We start from the raw sequence: 15,121 nt of genomic DNA on the forward strand, positions 1-15,121 counted from the left end.
AGCTGTATCCAGCACACACAGCTGCACACAGCGATGCTGAGGGAAGGGAAGCAATGCCCAGCTAAAGCAGGGCATCAATTTCTCAGCATTAACCCATTTCAATGTCAGCACGAGGGAGAATTTCCCTTGCAGCTCGGCAGCAGCTTAAGGTTAACAGGAAACTCAAAATACCCACAGTGCACAAGAAGCATCAGCACAAAAAGCAACGCCTGTTCTCCATGCTGACAGCTTCCCTGCAACCAGAAATCCTTTTTCTTTTGGGATTTATCCCCATTTGGGAATGGATTGGTGCTTTTTTAGCAACACCAGTACAAGGAGGGGATGGCAGACTTAACATCTGTTTTTACAGGACGACCTTTGAGGAGGCAGTAATGGAAGGTGTAGAGAGAAATAAAAACCAGTCATTCCCAGATTGTTTGGCTGCTGGGATGGCAGAGGGATGAGGGCATGCTTGGATTGAACAGGAATTTCAGTGTAGCACCGCCCTGGAGCAGCCAACACGGCTGGGAGAGATCATGATTTGACATTAAATACCTTGTCCTGAGGTGAACACCACCACGATTCCAGTCCTTTGCTGGCTTAAGGCTCCACTTGAGGCATCCCCACAGCGCCTGGATCCTGCCCCACTCGGACACTACAGCCCTGCAAATCCACACCAAAGGGAAGAAGAGATAAAAAGGGATTTAGTGCTGTCAGGACTGCTAACCCCCAATTCCACAGCCAGCAAAAATCACAGAGGGCTGAACCTGGATTAGTCCAAATATCCACTCCATCTGCACACTTCTTTATTTCCCTGCCCTGTGTTTATTTCTAAGCTACAAACACAGCTTTTCATCAGTCCTAGCAGCCTTTACCTCATAAATCCATCATTTTTACCTTCCCCACCAGCACAGACCCACTCCTCCCAGCCCTTCCCTGCTCACCATGCTCCAGTGCCATCTCCTCTTCCTCCATCAGTTCTTTCTGGCCACCAAACACCAGGAAAACTCTTGACTGACCCATCTGCTCCTGCACCAAAGGACTGAAGTGGCCTTGAGATCCCTCCTTTTTGGCTTTTAGTTTTTTTCCCCTGAGGAGAAGGCTGGCAAGTCAAACCACTGGTAAGCACAGGTTTTGTTTTCTTTTTCTCAGATCTTTATTTTACAAAAATAACTTACAAATAGATACAACTCTCAGCAGTAAGATCACTCACTCTGTGCAGGAGGATACAGCCTGGTGAAGCAGGGGTGTAGGAGTTAAGGACTCTGACAATACTGTTAATTTTAACATGATGGCAGCTATATTACACTACATATATTTCATGCTCCGGCATGTGGGTGTGACACCACATAAAGCCATGGTCCATAAAGTGTGCCAGCCAGGGAGGATGCTCCCAAGAGATCATTTCCATCCTATTTATGAGCATCCTCTTGGAGCCAAACGGCCACCTAACACTCAGACTAAGCACTCTGGATACACTCATCAGCAATATACTTCAAATACATGATAAAAATATATTTAACTTTCAAATATACTTGTATAAGGTACACCAAGGGGCAGAAAATAAAGTCTTGAGCTTTTAAATACAACACACTATATATATAAACATACACAAGGAGACAAGAGGGAATCAAGACGTGGAAGGAGAAGCTTATCCATGTTATCTATGGTACACAATGGCTTTGTCTGCTAGGAAATAATTTCCACTTGCATAGCGTTGTTGAGGAGTCCACACTAGGCTAGGAGGAGAAAAGGTTTTCATTTTGGTACCACTTCCACTTTGCAACTGATCCTACTGTTAAATTTCACTTTGTCCTCTCTCTTTTGTAGGCTGGAATTCACGCCGCGTTCATAACAAGCACATTGAAAGGAAGAGGTAAAAAAAAAAAAAAATCCACAAACTGTAACACACACAAAAAAAAAAAACCAAAAAAAAAAAAAAAAAAAAAAAACCAAAAAAAAAACCCACATCAGGTCAGAGAGTCAAGGAAGTTCCTTTCTGGGCTTGCAGTCATTTGGCATTTTGCTCCAGAGCTGAGTATTCTGCTTCTGACACTCTGGAGGCGTCGATGAGCTTGGTGAGGCCAGTTTTGGCAGAGTACTTGAAGATGAAGGCTTTCATCAGCTCGTATCTGTAGTTGCGGTTGATGAAGCTGTACAGGATGGGGTTGACGCAGCAGTGCACCAGCGAGAAGCACTGAGTGATGTGCAGGGTGGCGTAGAGGAAGTTCTCCATCTGGCAGCTGATGGGGATGAAGTGAAGGCTGTAGAAGATGTCCAGCAGGACGGCCACGTGGTAGGGCAGCCAGCACACCAGGAACACCACCACGTAGGAGAAGATGATCTTCCCGTTGCTCTTGCGCTCCTGGTCGCTGGAGGCGGAGATGCTCTTGGCCAGGAGGAAATAAAACACGGCGATGACGGGAAAGGGGATGAGGAAGCCCAGCACCACGGAGATGAGCTCCATGCCAATCAGCCACTCCTTGAAGCTCTCCTCGGGGTAAACGGGCCTGCAGTAGGTCTCGCTGTTGGAAGAGACAGTCTTGAGGTAATAGGTGTCCGGGAGGGAGGCGGAGAAGGCCAGGAGCCAGACCAGGACGCAGATGCAGCGGCGGATGATCTTCTTCTTGCGGCTGCTGGAGTTGGTGAAGTAGGCGACCGAGAGGTAGCGGTCCACGCTCATGCACGCCAGGAAGAAGATGCTGCTGTACAAGTTGATGGAAAATATCAGGTGGGTTATCTTGCACGTGATCTCTCCCATGTGCCACTGGTTGTGCTGGACCAGTGAGACGACCCACACGGGCAGGGTGATGACGACGCACAGGTCGGCGATGGCCAGGTTGAAGATGTACAGGTGGGTCTCATAGCCCGTCATTTTGGCCTGCAGGTTGACCCACACCACCACCGAGTTGGCCACCAGGCCTATGACGAAGATGAAGATGTAGAAGAAGGACAGGGTGTAGAGCAGGGCGCTCTTGTTGAGCGTGCCAGGGCATGTCGTGGCGTCCACCGTGATGCACTCGCCGCTGCTGCACGTCCAGTTGATCTCCGTCAGGTTGGCCGTCTCCAGGAAATCCAGGATGGAAGTCAAGTCAAGCGCGCTCATGGTCGCTCGGGTTGGAATGCAAGTGACCTAAAGGCAAAACAGGATTGAAAGAAATGACGTAAATTACGGAGCTATTTCTGCTGCCGTGTCACACCGGGACGCGCCGCTTCAGTAACAGCCCGCTCTTGCCAGGCACCTTCCACCAGAGCACTCCGTGGAGCAAAACAACCAAGACACTCAGCAAAGCTCATCTGCTTGACAAAAGAGGAGCAGCACCAGATTTTGTGTGATTTTCCCCTCTCTTCCAGCTCACATCTGACATCATCAGGTTGGCTATCGTCCCCGGGTGTGAAATCTGCAAAGTACACCGTGGCCAAATAAATGTCAGGCGACTAAATCTGTCTCCTCTGGCAGAAACGATGCTCCTATCGCTTTCAGCAGGGGAACCTTTAAGCCATTTCATCTGCACTCCCTCAAGCGCAGTAGAATTGATCTGGCTGATACATGGTACCGTAAAACATTTACCACAGGCTCTGGTCAGCATCTTGTCAAGTCATACAGATGTATAAAGGAGAAGTGGGGAACTAAAGGGCTTTGTACTGCTATCCAAACTTAAATTTAAATTCTGCTCTGTCCTCCCTCCCTCCTTTCTATTTTACAAAGTATCCCCTGCACTTAACAATCATTACACCGCACCGAGAAAAGAAAAAAAACCTCAGAGCTTGACTGCTGAATAGATCTGCTGGTCTTAAGTTTTCTTTTTAGAAGAGTGCTTTGATTTCAAAACACTCCCCCAAAAGTTGGCTCCACAACTGCCTCCTTTTCACCCTTTTGCTTTTCTATATCTACTGTTGCTACCTCTTCAGTGCTTTCTTCTACCTGCAGGCAGTGGACAAACAACTTGTTAACTTGTCACCAGCAGAAAGAAAAGGCCCTTAATGGCTCACACAAAACCCCAAGCGGGCTGGTAACTGCCCTTGTGTTTTTTGGGGAGGTATAAAAATGCTGTCCCCCTCCCTGGGACCTCACAGGACCCTCAGTATACCACGCACAGGCCTGTGCCCAGGATGGCCAGGCCAGTTTTGGAGCGCAGGATCCAGCCTGGGACATGCCAAAATAAAGCTGTTCCCAAGGGATGGATCCTTGTTCCCTCATGGCTCCACCTGAGCTGGCCCATCAGGCCACCCATGGACACATCCAGCATCCCCAGCAATGGTCACCTCGCTCTTCCCCACGACCCCACAAAGAGAGGGACCAGCCTGGGGCAAAGCTAGCTTGGCCAAGTGACCAGAGAGCAACAGGGATCTCCAAATATCCCTGACCCCACCACAGGATCTCTTGGGAGGCTTTCCAGGAGCACAGAGTGAGGGGTAAGCAGGGAAGAGCTCGGATGTGTTGAACACCCTCTCCTCACCCCCTCTCTCCAAAAAGGGAGACACAGCACCTCTCCATCTGCATAATGAGCTCTTCCCAAAGCTCCCACCCTCCTGCCTGTCAGGGACAGAGGCTCAGGAAGAGAAGGGAGATAAGGGGGGAGATTACCCGAGAGGACTCAAGGCACTATTGTCCCAGCAGAGGGGAAGCTGGTGGCACTAACAATTAGGGGGGCCCTGCACACATTCAGGGGAGATCAAATCTCTCCACAAACAGGCCCAAATTGGCCCGTGAGGAGATCTGGCCCATGCCTTTCATCCTGCTGGCCTGATGAAAGACGGAGCCGAGACTCAAACCAAATTAAGCACGGCTTTTGCTCAAACACTGGCTAAAGAGGGAGCTGAGCCAGGGGCAGCTCTCCATCCTGGGATAGCCGATCCCGTGCTCATCTCGGGAAAGCAGAGAGTGATTTAACCCACGCTATGCAGGGCAGAAGGGCTGATCCACCCCCCAGAGCTGCTGCCTGCAGGGCTGGATGCTTCCCCTGGATGTTCAAGGCTTCAAGTGGGACACAGGGATGGGGCTCCTGCCAGACCTCACCCAGGGTCCCACTGCATGCCCAGCACAAACACTTCCCACTCCTCTCACACACAGGAGAAGCAGCAGCATCCCCAAGTTCCTGCACCTCAAAACTCTGCAGCGATTAAAGCAAATTCCCTCAAAGCCACAAAACTTCCAGCCCCATGGCAAAGGCTGCTCCTGCTGGTATTTGGGGGCAGCAAGGAGAGCACAGCAGGAGGAACACCCCACACAAGTGGCATGGGCGGGCCTGGGCTTCTCTGGAAAGGCACATGGTCTAAAACAAGAGGAACAGGCTCGCTCCACATCCCAAGACGCCAGTTCACGACAGGACTGCGACCACGCAGCTCCGGCACATACTTCATGGAGAAGAAACTCAAACCTGGCTGAGGGTGTCAGATTCCGACAGAGGCAGCACCAGGGCAGCAGAGAGCCCCCGAGGCTGGGGCTTACATCAATGCTGAGGACACCACGGCCACCACAGCCGCAGCTGGTGGCTCAGAGCCACCCTGGGGATGTTCGGGAGCAGGGAGGATGCTCGGGCCGATCGCAGCCCGGCTGCTGCACACACGTGCATCCATCCATCTGCCTGCGCCTTCCGCATCCCCAGCGCGGCCATAAAAACCCGACACCGAGCCGGCCTCCCAGGCTCCAGCCCCGCCGGGGAGGAGGGCTGTGCTCACGGATTACAGCCCCGCAAACCGGGCTCTAGTCTGGGATTAGCTGCTGTAACCCGAGCTCCCACTAACCCGAGCTCCCACTCCCACCCAGATTAGCTGGGAGGCACGGGGGCAACCCACCAGACAAACTCAATAAAGCCACTCCGTGCTCCTAAGAAAACACCTTCAGCGCTCTCTGCAGACAGCACAGCATGTGAAAAACTCCTGAAGGAAGCTGGGACTGCAATTTGTGTCCACGACACTGCTAAACTCCTGCAGGCCATCACCCCTTCACCTGGCAAGCACATGTGCTGAGTCCAGTCGCTGCTGGTTTACAGGACAAGAAGGAAAGGAGACGCACCCAAAACCCTGCTCCGGAGCCCCAGAGCTGTCCGTGGAACAGATGCAGCCTGCAGGATTGAATCCTCCCCATCCCACTCCTGCGGGCTGTGATAAAGCAAACAAGCACCAGCACCCCTGCCTAGGAGGGCAGCCCAGCACGGCAGGGCAGCGTCCGAGCCCACAGCAATGTGGGGAGAATCCCACAGCCCGCTCCTGCCCGCACTCAGACCTGCCTCCCGACTGCTCGGGACTGTGGGCAAGCTGCGCTCTGCCCTTCCCAAAGGGAGAAGGAAAAGTCAGGATGGCCGGGCGGGCTGTCACCCGCACGCCTTCACCCTGCCCGTGTCCCGGCTCCCCAGCACGGGAAGGCGGCCACCACAAGAGGACACCCATGCCCGCAAGGGGCTTTGCGAGCCCGAGCCCGGCACATTCAAACTCCCCGGCAGTTCCGAGCTGAGGAAACAAACAACAACCGCGGGGCAAGGAGCGGAGCCGAGGAGCGCACCTGGGCGCGCAGGGGCACCCACAGGGGAGCGGCGGCCGCTCCGAGCTCCCGCAGACCCTCCCGCCACGGGAAACCCGGGTGGGGACACGCAGGAGAGGCTCCCCCCACCCCGTACGAGCCCGGAGGGACGCGGGGGAGGCTGCGAGCGCTCAGCGGGAGCGAGCCCGGGTCCCGCAGCCCCGCGGGGCTCCCCCGGGGCCGCCCTTACCTCGGGGCCTAGCGGCAGCGCTGCCGGAGCTAGTGAGCGCGGCCGCGGCGCCAACGCCGCCTTATATCGGCGGCCGTGAGGGGAGCCCGCCTCCCGGGGGCGGCTCCGGCCGCCAGGCTCCCATCGGCACGGCCCCAAAGGCGATCGGCCGGCCCCGGCACGGCCCCAAAGGCGTTCAACACGGCCAGAGATCAGCTCAGCCCAGCCCCGGCTCGGCTCGGCCCGGCCCGGCCCCAGATCAGCCCAGCCCAGCCCCGGCTCGGAGCGGCCCCAGATCAGCCCAGCCCAGCCCCGGCTCGGAGCGGCCCCGGCCCGGCCCCGGCCGGGTCTCCGGGAACGGGAGCGAGGGGTGCGGGCAGCCGGGGTAGGGAGGGGTGATACCGGCACGGAGGGAAAAACAGGGGGGAAAGGGAGAGGGAAAACAGAGAGAGAAAGAGAGAGGGAAAAGGGAAAGGGAGAGAGATAGAAAGAGAGAGGGAAAAGGGATAGAAAATGAGAGAGAGGGGGAAAAGGGAGAGAAAAGAGAGAGCGTAAAGGGAGAGAGAAAGAGAAGGGGGTAAGGGAGAGAGAAAGAGAGGGGGGAAGGGAGAGAAAAAGAGAGGAAATGGGGAGGGAAAAAGAGAAAAGAGAGGGAAAAGGAAGATAAGAATGAGAGAAGGAGAGAGGGAAAAGGGAGAGAAAAAGAGAGAAGGAGAGAGGGAAAAGGGAGAGAAAAAGAGAAGGCGAGAGGGAAAAGGGAGAGAAAAAGAGAGAAGGAGAGAGGGAAAAGAGAGAAGGAGAGAAAAAGAGGGAAAAAGGAGAGAAAAAGTGACAAATGGAGAGGGAAACGGGAGAGAAAAAGAGAGAGAGAGGGAAAAGAGAGAGAAAAAGGAGAGAAATAGGGCAAAGGGAGAGAAAAAGAAGTGTAACAGAGAGGGGAAAGGGAGATAATGAGAGAAGAAGAGAGAAAAGGTGAGAGATGGAGGGAGAAGGAGAAAAAAGAGGGGAAATGAGAGAAAAAAGGGCAAAGGATAATAAAAGCAGGAGAAAATAGGAAAGAAAAAGATAATCAAAGGGATGAAAAAAGGAGAGAAAAAGGGGAAAAGGGGAGGAAGAGAAAATGAAAAGGAGAGAAAAAGAGCAATAGAGAAGAAAAAGGGAGAGAAAAAGAGAGAGGGGAAAAGAGACACAGAAAGGAGAGGAGAGAAAAAGAGAAATGAGGAAAAAAGGAGGGGGGGAAAAGGAGAGCAAAAGCAGGAGAAAAGAGAAAAAAGAAAAAGCAGAAAAAGTGAATCAGAGGGAGGAAAATAAGGAGAGGGAAAAGGAGAGAAGAGGGAAAGTGAGAGAAAAAGCAGAAGAAAAGAGGAAAAAGAAAAAAGAGAAAAAGAGAATTAGAAGGAGGAAAAAAAGGAGAGAAAAAGAGGGAAAAGGAGATAAAAAATAGGGAAAAGGAGAGAGAAAACAAGAGAAAAAGAAAAAAGGAGAAAAAAGGGAAAAGGGGAAAATGAGAAACAGAAAGAAAAAAAGAAAATGGAAAAAAGAGAAGGAAAAAGAGAAAAGGAGATAAAAGAGAAAGCAGAAAAGACAGAGAGAAAAAGTGAAAAAAGGTGAAAAAGAGAAAGTGGGAGAAAAAGGGAAAAGAGAAAAAATGAGAGAAAAGAAAAAAAGAAGATAAAAAGAGAAAAATACAGAAGAAGAGAGAGGATGGGAAAAGATGATGAAAGAAGGGGATAAAAAAGGGGAGGGAAAGAAAAATATTTTAAAATGTGAAGAAGCATAAAAAAATTATGTAAGAGGGAAAAAAAAATTAAACAGCATGTGTGTAGTTGTTTTCTATTTTCTTTTTTTTTTCCTCGCCACAATAAAATATTGAAATAGACGAGGCAAGGGGACGCAGTAGATCTCACCTCTGCTCCCTCCCCAAGGGCAAGAAAAACTAACACCAAGGAAAAGCAGCAAGAAGCCAGGGAGTCACTGACTCCAGGTGAAAATCCCCTTCCTTGCATGGCTCCTGCAAGGTGTGGGAATCAGAAAAATAGAAACTTCCACAGACACTGAAGGGTTTGATCTGCAACCTTAGAAGAAGCTTAGATTAGTGTAAAAATACAATACACAGACATTAAGCAGAAAAATAATAAACTTATGTTTCTATAGTTGTAAGGAAGAAAATGCCTTAAGTGACAAACTATATTGATAAGATGGTAAAGGGCTATAATGTAGGAAAATATTGATAAGATGGTGAAGGATTTATAATGTAGGAAACTGCATTGATTAGATGGTGAAGGGTTTATAATGTAGGAAAATATTGATAAGATGGTGAAGGGTTATAATGTAAGGCTGTCATTTTATAGAGTAACTAAGAGTTTACAAGTTTTAATCGAAGCATGTCATGTGATAATATCCCATTAGATAAAAGTATCCACAGTGCAGTAGGAACAAGTAAAAGTGATAGCTCAGAAACCCAAATTAAACCCTGTGACAACTGTCTATTAGTTTAGAAAGTTATACATTACCTTGTAATGAAGAAACTTATGACTGCTGCTCCTTTGCAATCTCCCAGCCTCTGAGACTGATGTTTATCTGGGCAATAAATTGTTCCCAGCCCAAAAATAGCCCCATGCCTTTATCAGAAGCAGAAACAATAATTCTGAGGGAAAGGGGGGTCAGTCAGGCTGTGTGTCCCAGGGAAATGCTGGGATTGATGTCCATCCACCTGCCCAGCCCTGCCAGCAGCACTGACAGCTCCCAAAATTCCAGGTGAGCTCAGCCCCCAAACCCTCCCCCTGAACCCACACCAACCTCTACAGCTCCTAAATCACCTCAGCAGGGCTGAGCACTGCCCAGCCAGCACATGCAGCTGAGCTGACACCTCTGAACCATGGCTTTTCTGGATGATACAGGGCTCAAGTTCAGCCCTTGAACCTGTCCCAAAAACACATAATCCTATATCCACAGGCAATTAACAGGGCAAGGAGAAATGGCTTCAAACTGAGAGTAGGTTTAGATGGGATATGGGGGGAAAAGTCTTCCCTGGGAGGGTGATGAAGCCCTGGCACAGAAAAGCTGTGGCTGCCCCATCCCTGGAAGTGTTCCAGACCGGGCTGGATGGGGCTTGGAGCAGCCTGGGATATTGGAAGGTGTCCCTGCCCATGGCAGGGGGTGGCACTGGATGGGCTTTGGGGTCCTTTCTGGTTTGGGAAAGGGAACAAGAGCACAGGGATGAGTCTCCCACCATCCCATGTATTGTATTTGTGGGGTCCCTCATGGCAGGAAGGAATAATGAATTTGACTCCATTCTCTGAAGGCTAATTTATTATTTTATGATACTACATTATATTAAAGAATCCTAAACTATACAGAAAGGATACTTACAGGAGGCTAACAAGATAATAATGAAAATTCATTACTCTTTTTAGAGCTCTGACACAGCTTGGCACTGATTGGCCAATGAGTAAAAGCAACTCACAGCAGAAACCAATAAAACAATCCCCTGTTAGTAAACAATTTTTAAACACATTCTAAAAAATTAAAACACGGGAAAAACAAATGAGATTATTATTGTTTTCCTTTTTCTCTGAATCTTCTCAGCTTCCCAGGAGGAAAATCCTAAGCAAAGGGACTTTTCAGAAAATATGAATGTAACACCCATGGATGGAAAGGGTGGGATGTAAAGTGTCTCATCTCCCTTCCTGACCCCTGCTCTCCCTGGGTGAGGTCCTCCCAGCTTCACAGCTGTTGGTGAGCAAAGTGTTTCAGCATCTGCTTGAATTCTGAGTGCTTGCCCAAGTCCATGGATGTTGGTGGGATTGAAGCACAGTGATGTCAGAGAGTGACAGGATTAGGTTTAAAAATAAGCAGGGACTGAAGAACTTGGCTAAATCGGGCTCTGTAAATCCTAGGGAGGAAAAAAACCCCCAAAAACAAAACTAAAGGCACTCTAGCAGCACTCTGACCACTTGGCCAAAAAAGCAAGTGGAGTGGTTTTGCCTTACTTGGTGTGCCAGAAAATAACATCAAAAAGCGCAAAGTCTTCCAGAGCTCTCCAAAAATACCAGCCAGCACCTGGAACCACAAAGCAGCTGCAAGTCCAGGAGTCACAGGCAGCCTCCCCTGTCCTGCACTTGCCCAGGGCAGAGCCCTCACTGCCCTCTCTGGGTTTCTCCTTTCAGATGTCATTTTATAGGAGCACATTCCTCACAGGAGAGCCAGGGCCAATTCCCTTTTAGCTACAAAAACTGGATTTTGTTTGGTGCTGAGGCATTAAAAATGTGCACGATGCAAACCCACCTGCCTAGAACAGAGCAAGCAGAGCTGGGAACCTCGGATCAAATCAGCAGAAGGTCGAGCTGCTGCCTGCTTGCCATGATTAATTGGTGTCTGCCACCAATCCAAGCAGGTGACCCAAGAGATGTGATGGCAGACTGCAGCTGCTGTGGCCAGCAGCTCCTTGGAGATGCAGCTGTCCAGGTGATCCATCACTTACTGAAATGAGACAGGCTGGGAGAACTGGGATTGTTCAGAATATTCGGGGGAGACCTTAAAGCACCTTCCAGTGTCTGAAGGGGTTCCAAGAGAGCTGAAGAAGGATTTTGGATAAGGGGAAATAGCTTCCCACTGCCAGAGGGTGGGGTTAGGTGGAAGAAATCCTTCCCTGTGAGGGTGGGAAGGCCCTGGCACAGGGTGGCTGCCCCTGGATCCCTAGAAATGTCCCAGGCCATTTGCCTGGAGCAACCTGGGATAGTGGAAGGTTTCCCTGCCCATGGCAGAGGGTGGAATGGGGTGAACTTTAAGGTCCCTTCCAACCCAAACCATTTTATGATTTAGGAAAGCAAAGCTCTGCAGTTTTCACCCTGTCATGGAGGAGTCTGTGGCAACACGTCAGCATTGGGCAAAATGCAGCACTGAAAGCCAGATCATTATTTAACTGCTTTGGTTTGCATTTATGTTTTGTTTAACTGTCTGAACTACAGCAATATGTTCTTTTTTTTTTTTCTCCAAAAGCACAAGTTTTTACTAATGGGGGTAGGGGAGAGAAAAAATCCTGAATTTCTCCCAGTCCTCACAGCTTTTCCCTATTGACTTTGGGAACACAGGCTGAAAGCACCCTCCCTTTCTCTTCAGGCTTCCCTTTCCAGCTGGGAGGCAGATGGAAGCTGACACTCAGCCCTGCCTACTCAAATCAACAGAGAAATTAAAAATAAAAAGTAAAAAACTCCAGTTGGCAGCTTCGAGTGCTGGGAAGACACAGGTTTGGGAATGAGAGGGAAGGTCAAGAAGGCAAAGTGCGGATTCTATTGGGTGGGGGAGCATTCTGACTGCACAGCAAGTATGGGAATGGGACAAAGGGGAAACATTTCTCCAGTTGCACAAGAGAGGGTTTGCGTGCAGCAGGAGCGAGGTGGGAGCAGCCTCCCACACACACACACACACAGAGAACAGTGCCAGGAGCTCAAACACCCACCCAGCCACACCAAAACCCAGCACAGCCCTGGAGGAAGGCAGGCTGTGATCCATGAAGTGTCCAAAGGGGAAACCCAGCATCCTGTGCTTCCTCCGTCCGCCAAGACAGCCAGCCCTGTGTCCTCTCCTGGTTGTGTTCCTCGCTGCATCACGGGGATGATGGATGGATGGATGGATGGATGGATGGATGGATGGATGGATGGATGATGGATGGATGGATGGATGGATGGATGGATGGATGGATGGATGGATGGATGGATGGAGGAACAAGCCCCTGTGCTAACAAAAGGAATGAATAGCTGACTGCGTCAGGAGTCACCTCTGCAACAGCAGCAGAAAGGAAATGAGCAACGCGTTTCCAGCAATGATGCCCGGCTTCACTTCCCCCAGCAGCAGCAGCAGGGAACAATCAGGGCATTTAGTGCCAAACCCTGCCCCCAGCAGTGTCAGCAGCCTCAGGGAAGCCCCAGGGCTGCTCTCCTGTCCAGCTCCATCCTGTCCAGTCTGGAACAGACGCACAATGAGGAAGGCAGGGGGAAGAGAGCGGGGAGAAGCAGCCTCCCTCTGCCAGGCAGGAACGTGCTCACAGGCAGCTCCAGGAAACCAGAGTCCTCCTCTGCACAAGGATGGAGCGAGCCAGAGGTGCCGAAGCTGAGGAAGCTGATCGGGGGTGGGAAAGGCAGTGCTAGAGAAGCTGTGTTAGAAACAAGCTGAACTCTTAAAAGTGGAGAAAGAAGGAAGAGAAGTGCATGGAGAGGCTGCCAGGGCAACCACAGCCCATCCCAGGGCAAGGCTCCTGCTTCCCCTAAACCACTAAGCCAAGCAATAAAAGAGAAATCACAGCTCAGGAACTTCCCTTCCTCCTCCACAGCACCCACCTGTTAGTTCAAAGGTTCATGAGATATTTTATTTTTATTGCAAAAAGCCGCTCGGGGGCTGGTTTCCATCTCTGCTGCAGCTCCAAGGCTGCATTTTCAGCTTCAGCACCACAACAGTAACGACCACATTGAAGAGGAAGGTTTTCCAGCATAAAGCTGAGTTCTTGGGCTGTCACAGGCCTGCAGCATCCATGGTTTGAGGCAGCACATGCTGAAAGCTTTGTGAAAAGCTGCCGGGAGGGATCTGTGTTCTCCGGGCCCTGTCCGGCGCGGGGACGCTGCCGTCAGCTCTCGCCTCCTGACAAGTGATGGTGAGCAGCTCTGATTCAGAGAGACAACTCAAAGCACACAGTGCTTCACGTGGCCCTCTTCAGCTGGGCCACCCAGGCTTTTAACCATTCTCTGCCTTTGTCCACCCAGAGACAGAATCATAGAGTGGCTTAGGTTGGAAAATGCTTCCGAGATCATCGAGTCAAACCTGTGACTGATCCCCACCTTGTCACCCACTGCCACATCCAGGCATTCCTTGGACAGCCCCAGGGATGAAGGAGAGAGACACAGCAGGAGAAAGGTTTAAGGTCTTGTCCACCTGCATGGCAGGGCATTTTCTGTCAATCTCAGCAAGCTTTCCCCAAGCCAAGCAATGATACGGCAACAGTTCCAGCAGGATCCGCTGAGGAAAGGGCTGGCAGAGCAATCAATTTGCTATTTTCAATGTAATGAAAGCTTTCAGGAGAAATCAATTGGTGGTGGAATTAGGAATATGACCTGTGTAGCCAGTAATTATAGAAGATGGGTCTCCCCTTCACAGTTCATTTCCATCTTACCCTTTCCACTAAATAAAGGTGTTACCAATGGATGTTATTTGCTGCTTCTTAATCTGCTGTCAGAGGCATTACTGCCATTTATTTGAGAGCGTGCCAGAATGTGACCGTGAGGAGGATAACATCAAACCCTGAGCCAGAAATCCTGCCTGGAGCAGCTAAGCAGGCAGCAGAGAAGATTTTTTCAGAGACACTGATTTTTACATAAACATTATTCAAAAACTTCTCCTGTCCTCACAGCGCACTCTCAGATTAGCAGTGAGACGTGAACGTGGCAGGGGTAGGTTTTGACAGGAGCCATGCCATGGAAAGCTGCATCAGCAGCAAGTGGCAGGCTGGGGACAGAGAGAAGAAAGAAAGGAGCTGGAATTAGGATGATGGGATCCCCCCCACCTTCACTTGCTTCCATGGGAAAGAGCCCTGTAGGTGTAAAACAACTAAATGTTACAGGCCGGTAAGAAGTAAAAAATTCATTAAATCGTAAATCTTTTGGAAAGGGGATCTACTGGGGAGATTATATTCACTTCTCATGGACATATTAATTCAACAGTGGCATATCATATTGTTCTCTGCAGGGGAAAAAAGACATATTGTTTTAAAGTCTGATTTTTCGAGCAGTCCTTGAGGAAGGAAAGCAAATATAATCTTGGCAAGGAAAAGCGAGTGCACGAGCACCGAGGAAGGGACATTAAACGCAGGGCCCAAGTCCCAGCTGCTGAAAGTCAGCGTGATTTGACTGCAGTTCTTGGAGCTGAGCCCGTGCATGGGAGCTGAGACTGAAGGTCACCTCCATTTAGCCACAACTCCTTGAAAATGTTAAGTAAGTGAACACAAAGGGTAATTTTTTACCGTGAACAGTCACTGCCCACCAGCAAACAGGTGAGAAGACAAAGACATTGCAGCTGCTTTCATTTGATGTTTGGTGGTTGGGAACTGTCTGGTCATCTCCTTCTGGATAAATTCTGGCTCAGCAGAAGTGGAAATTGCCAAGCTCTCCTGGCTCTCAGTCCAGCCAGACACTCAGGACTTGAGGAGACCTCAGCAGCCACCTGCAGGACATGGGCTCTCCAAAGCCCTGCTCCCTGCTCCAGCTGCTTCCCAGCCTAGTCTCCCTACATGCCTGGTCTCCATTCTCCAGGAGGCTCCAGTGGCACATGCCAGATGCTCCTGCTGCAGATCCAGCCCCATCTCCTGCCCAAATTCCATCACATGGAGGCAGATAGAGCCCTGCCTCCCTGGAGAGACCTTTCCTGGCAGACACCTTGCACACAGCAAGTGGGACTGGCCA

The 15,121-nt window shown here is 50.4% G+C and overlaps 1 protein-coding gene across 1 annotated transcript; it reads right to left on the reverse strand.

The window, feature by feature from the left end:
• Nucleotides 1-1,111: 1,111 nt before the first annotated feature.
• ACKR3 (atypical chemokine receptor 3) lies at nucleotides 1,112-6,854 on the reverse strand. Its single transcript, XM_059476478.1, has 2 exons — nucleotides 6,693-6,854; nucleotides 1,112-3,112 (listed from the first exon to the last, which is right to left on the reverse strand). The coding sequence occupies exon 2, from the start codon at nucleotides 3,083-3,085 to the stop codon at nucleotides 1,991-1,993; it is 1,095 nt and encodes a 364-aa protein (XP_059332461.1). The 5' UTR covers nucleotides 3,086-3,112; nucleotides 6,693-6,854; the 3' UTR covers nucleotides 1,112-1,990.
• Between the last annotated feature and the right edge of the window lie 8,267 nt (nucleotides 6,855-15,121).

Source organism: Ammospiza nelsoni, chromosome 7 (assembly GCF_027579445.1).
Source record: "Ammospiza nelsoni isolate bAmmNel1 chromosome 7, bAmmNel1.pri, whole genome shotgun sequence".
Taxonomy (NCBI): domain Eukaryota; kingdom Metazoa; phylum Chordata; class Aves; order Passeriformes; family Passerellidae; genus Ammospiza; species Ammospiza nelsoni.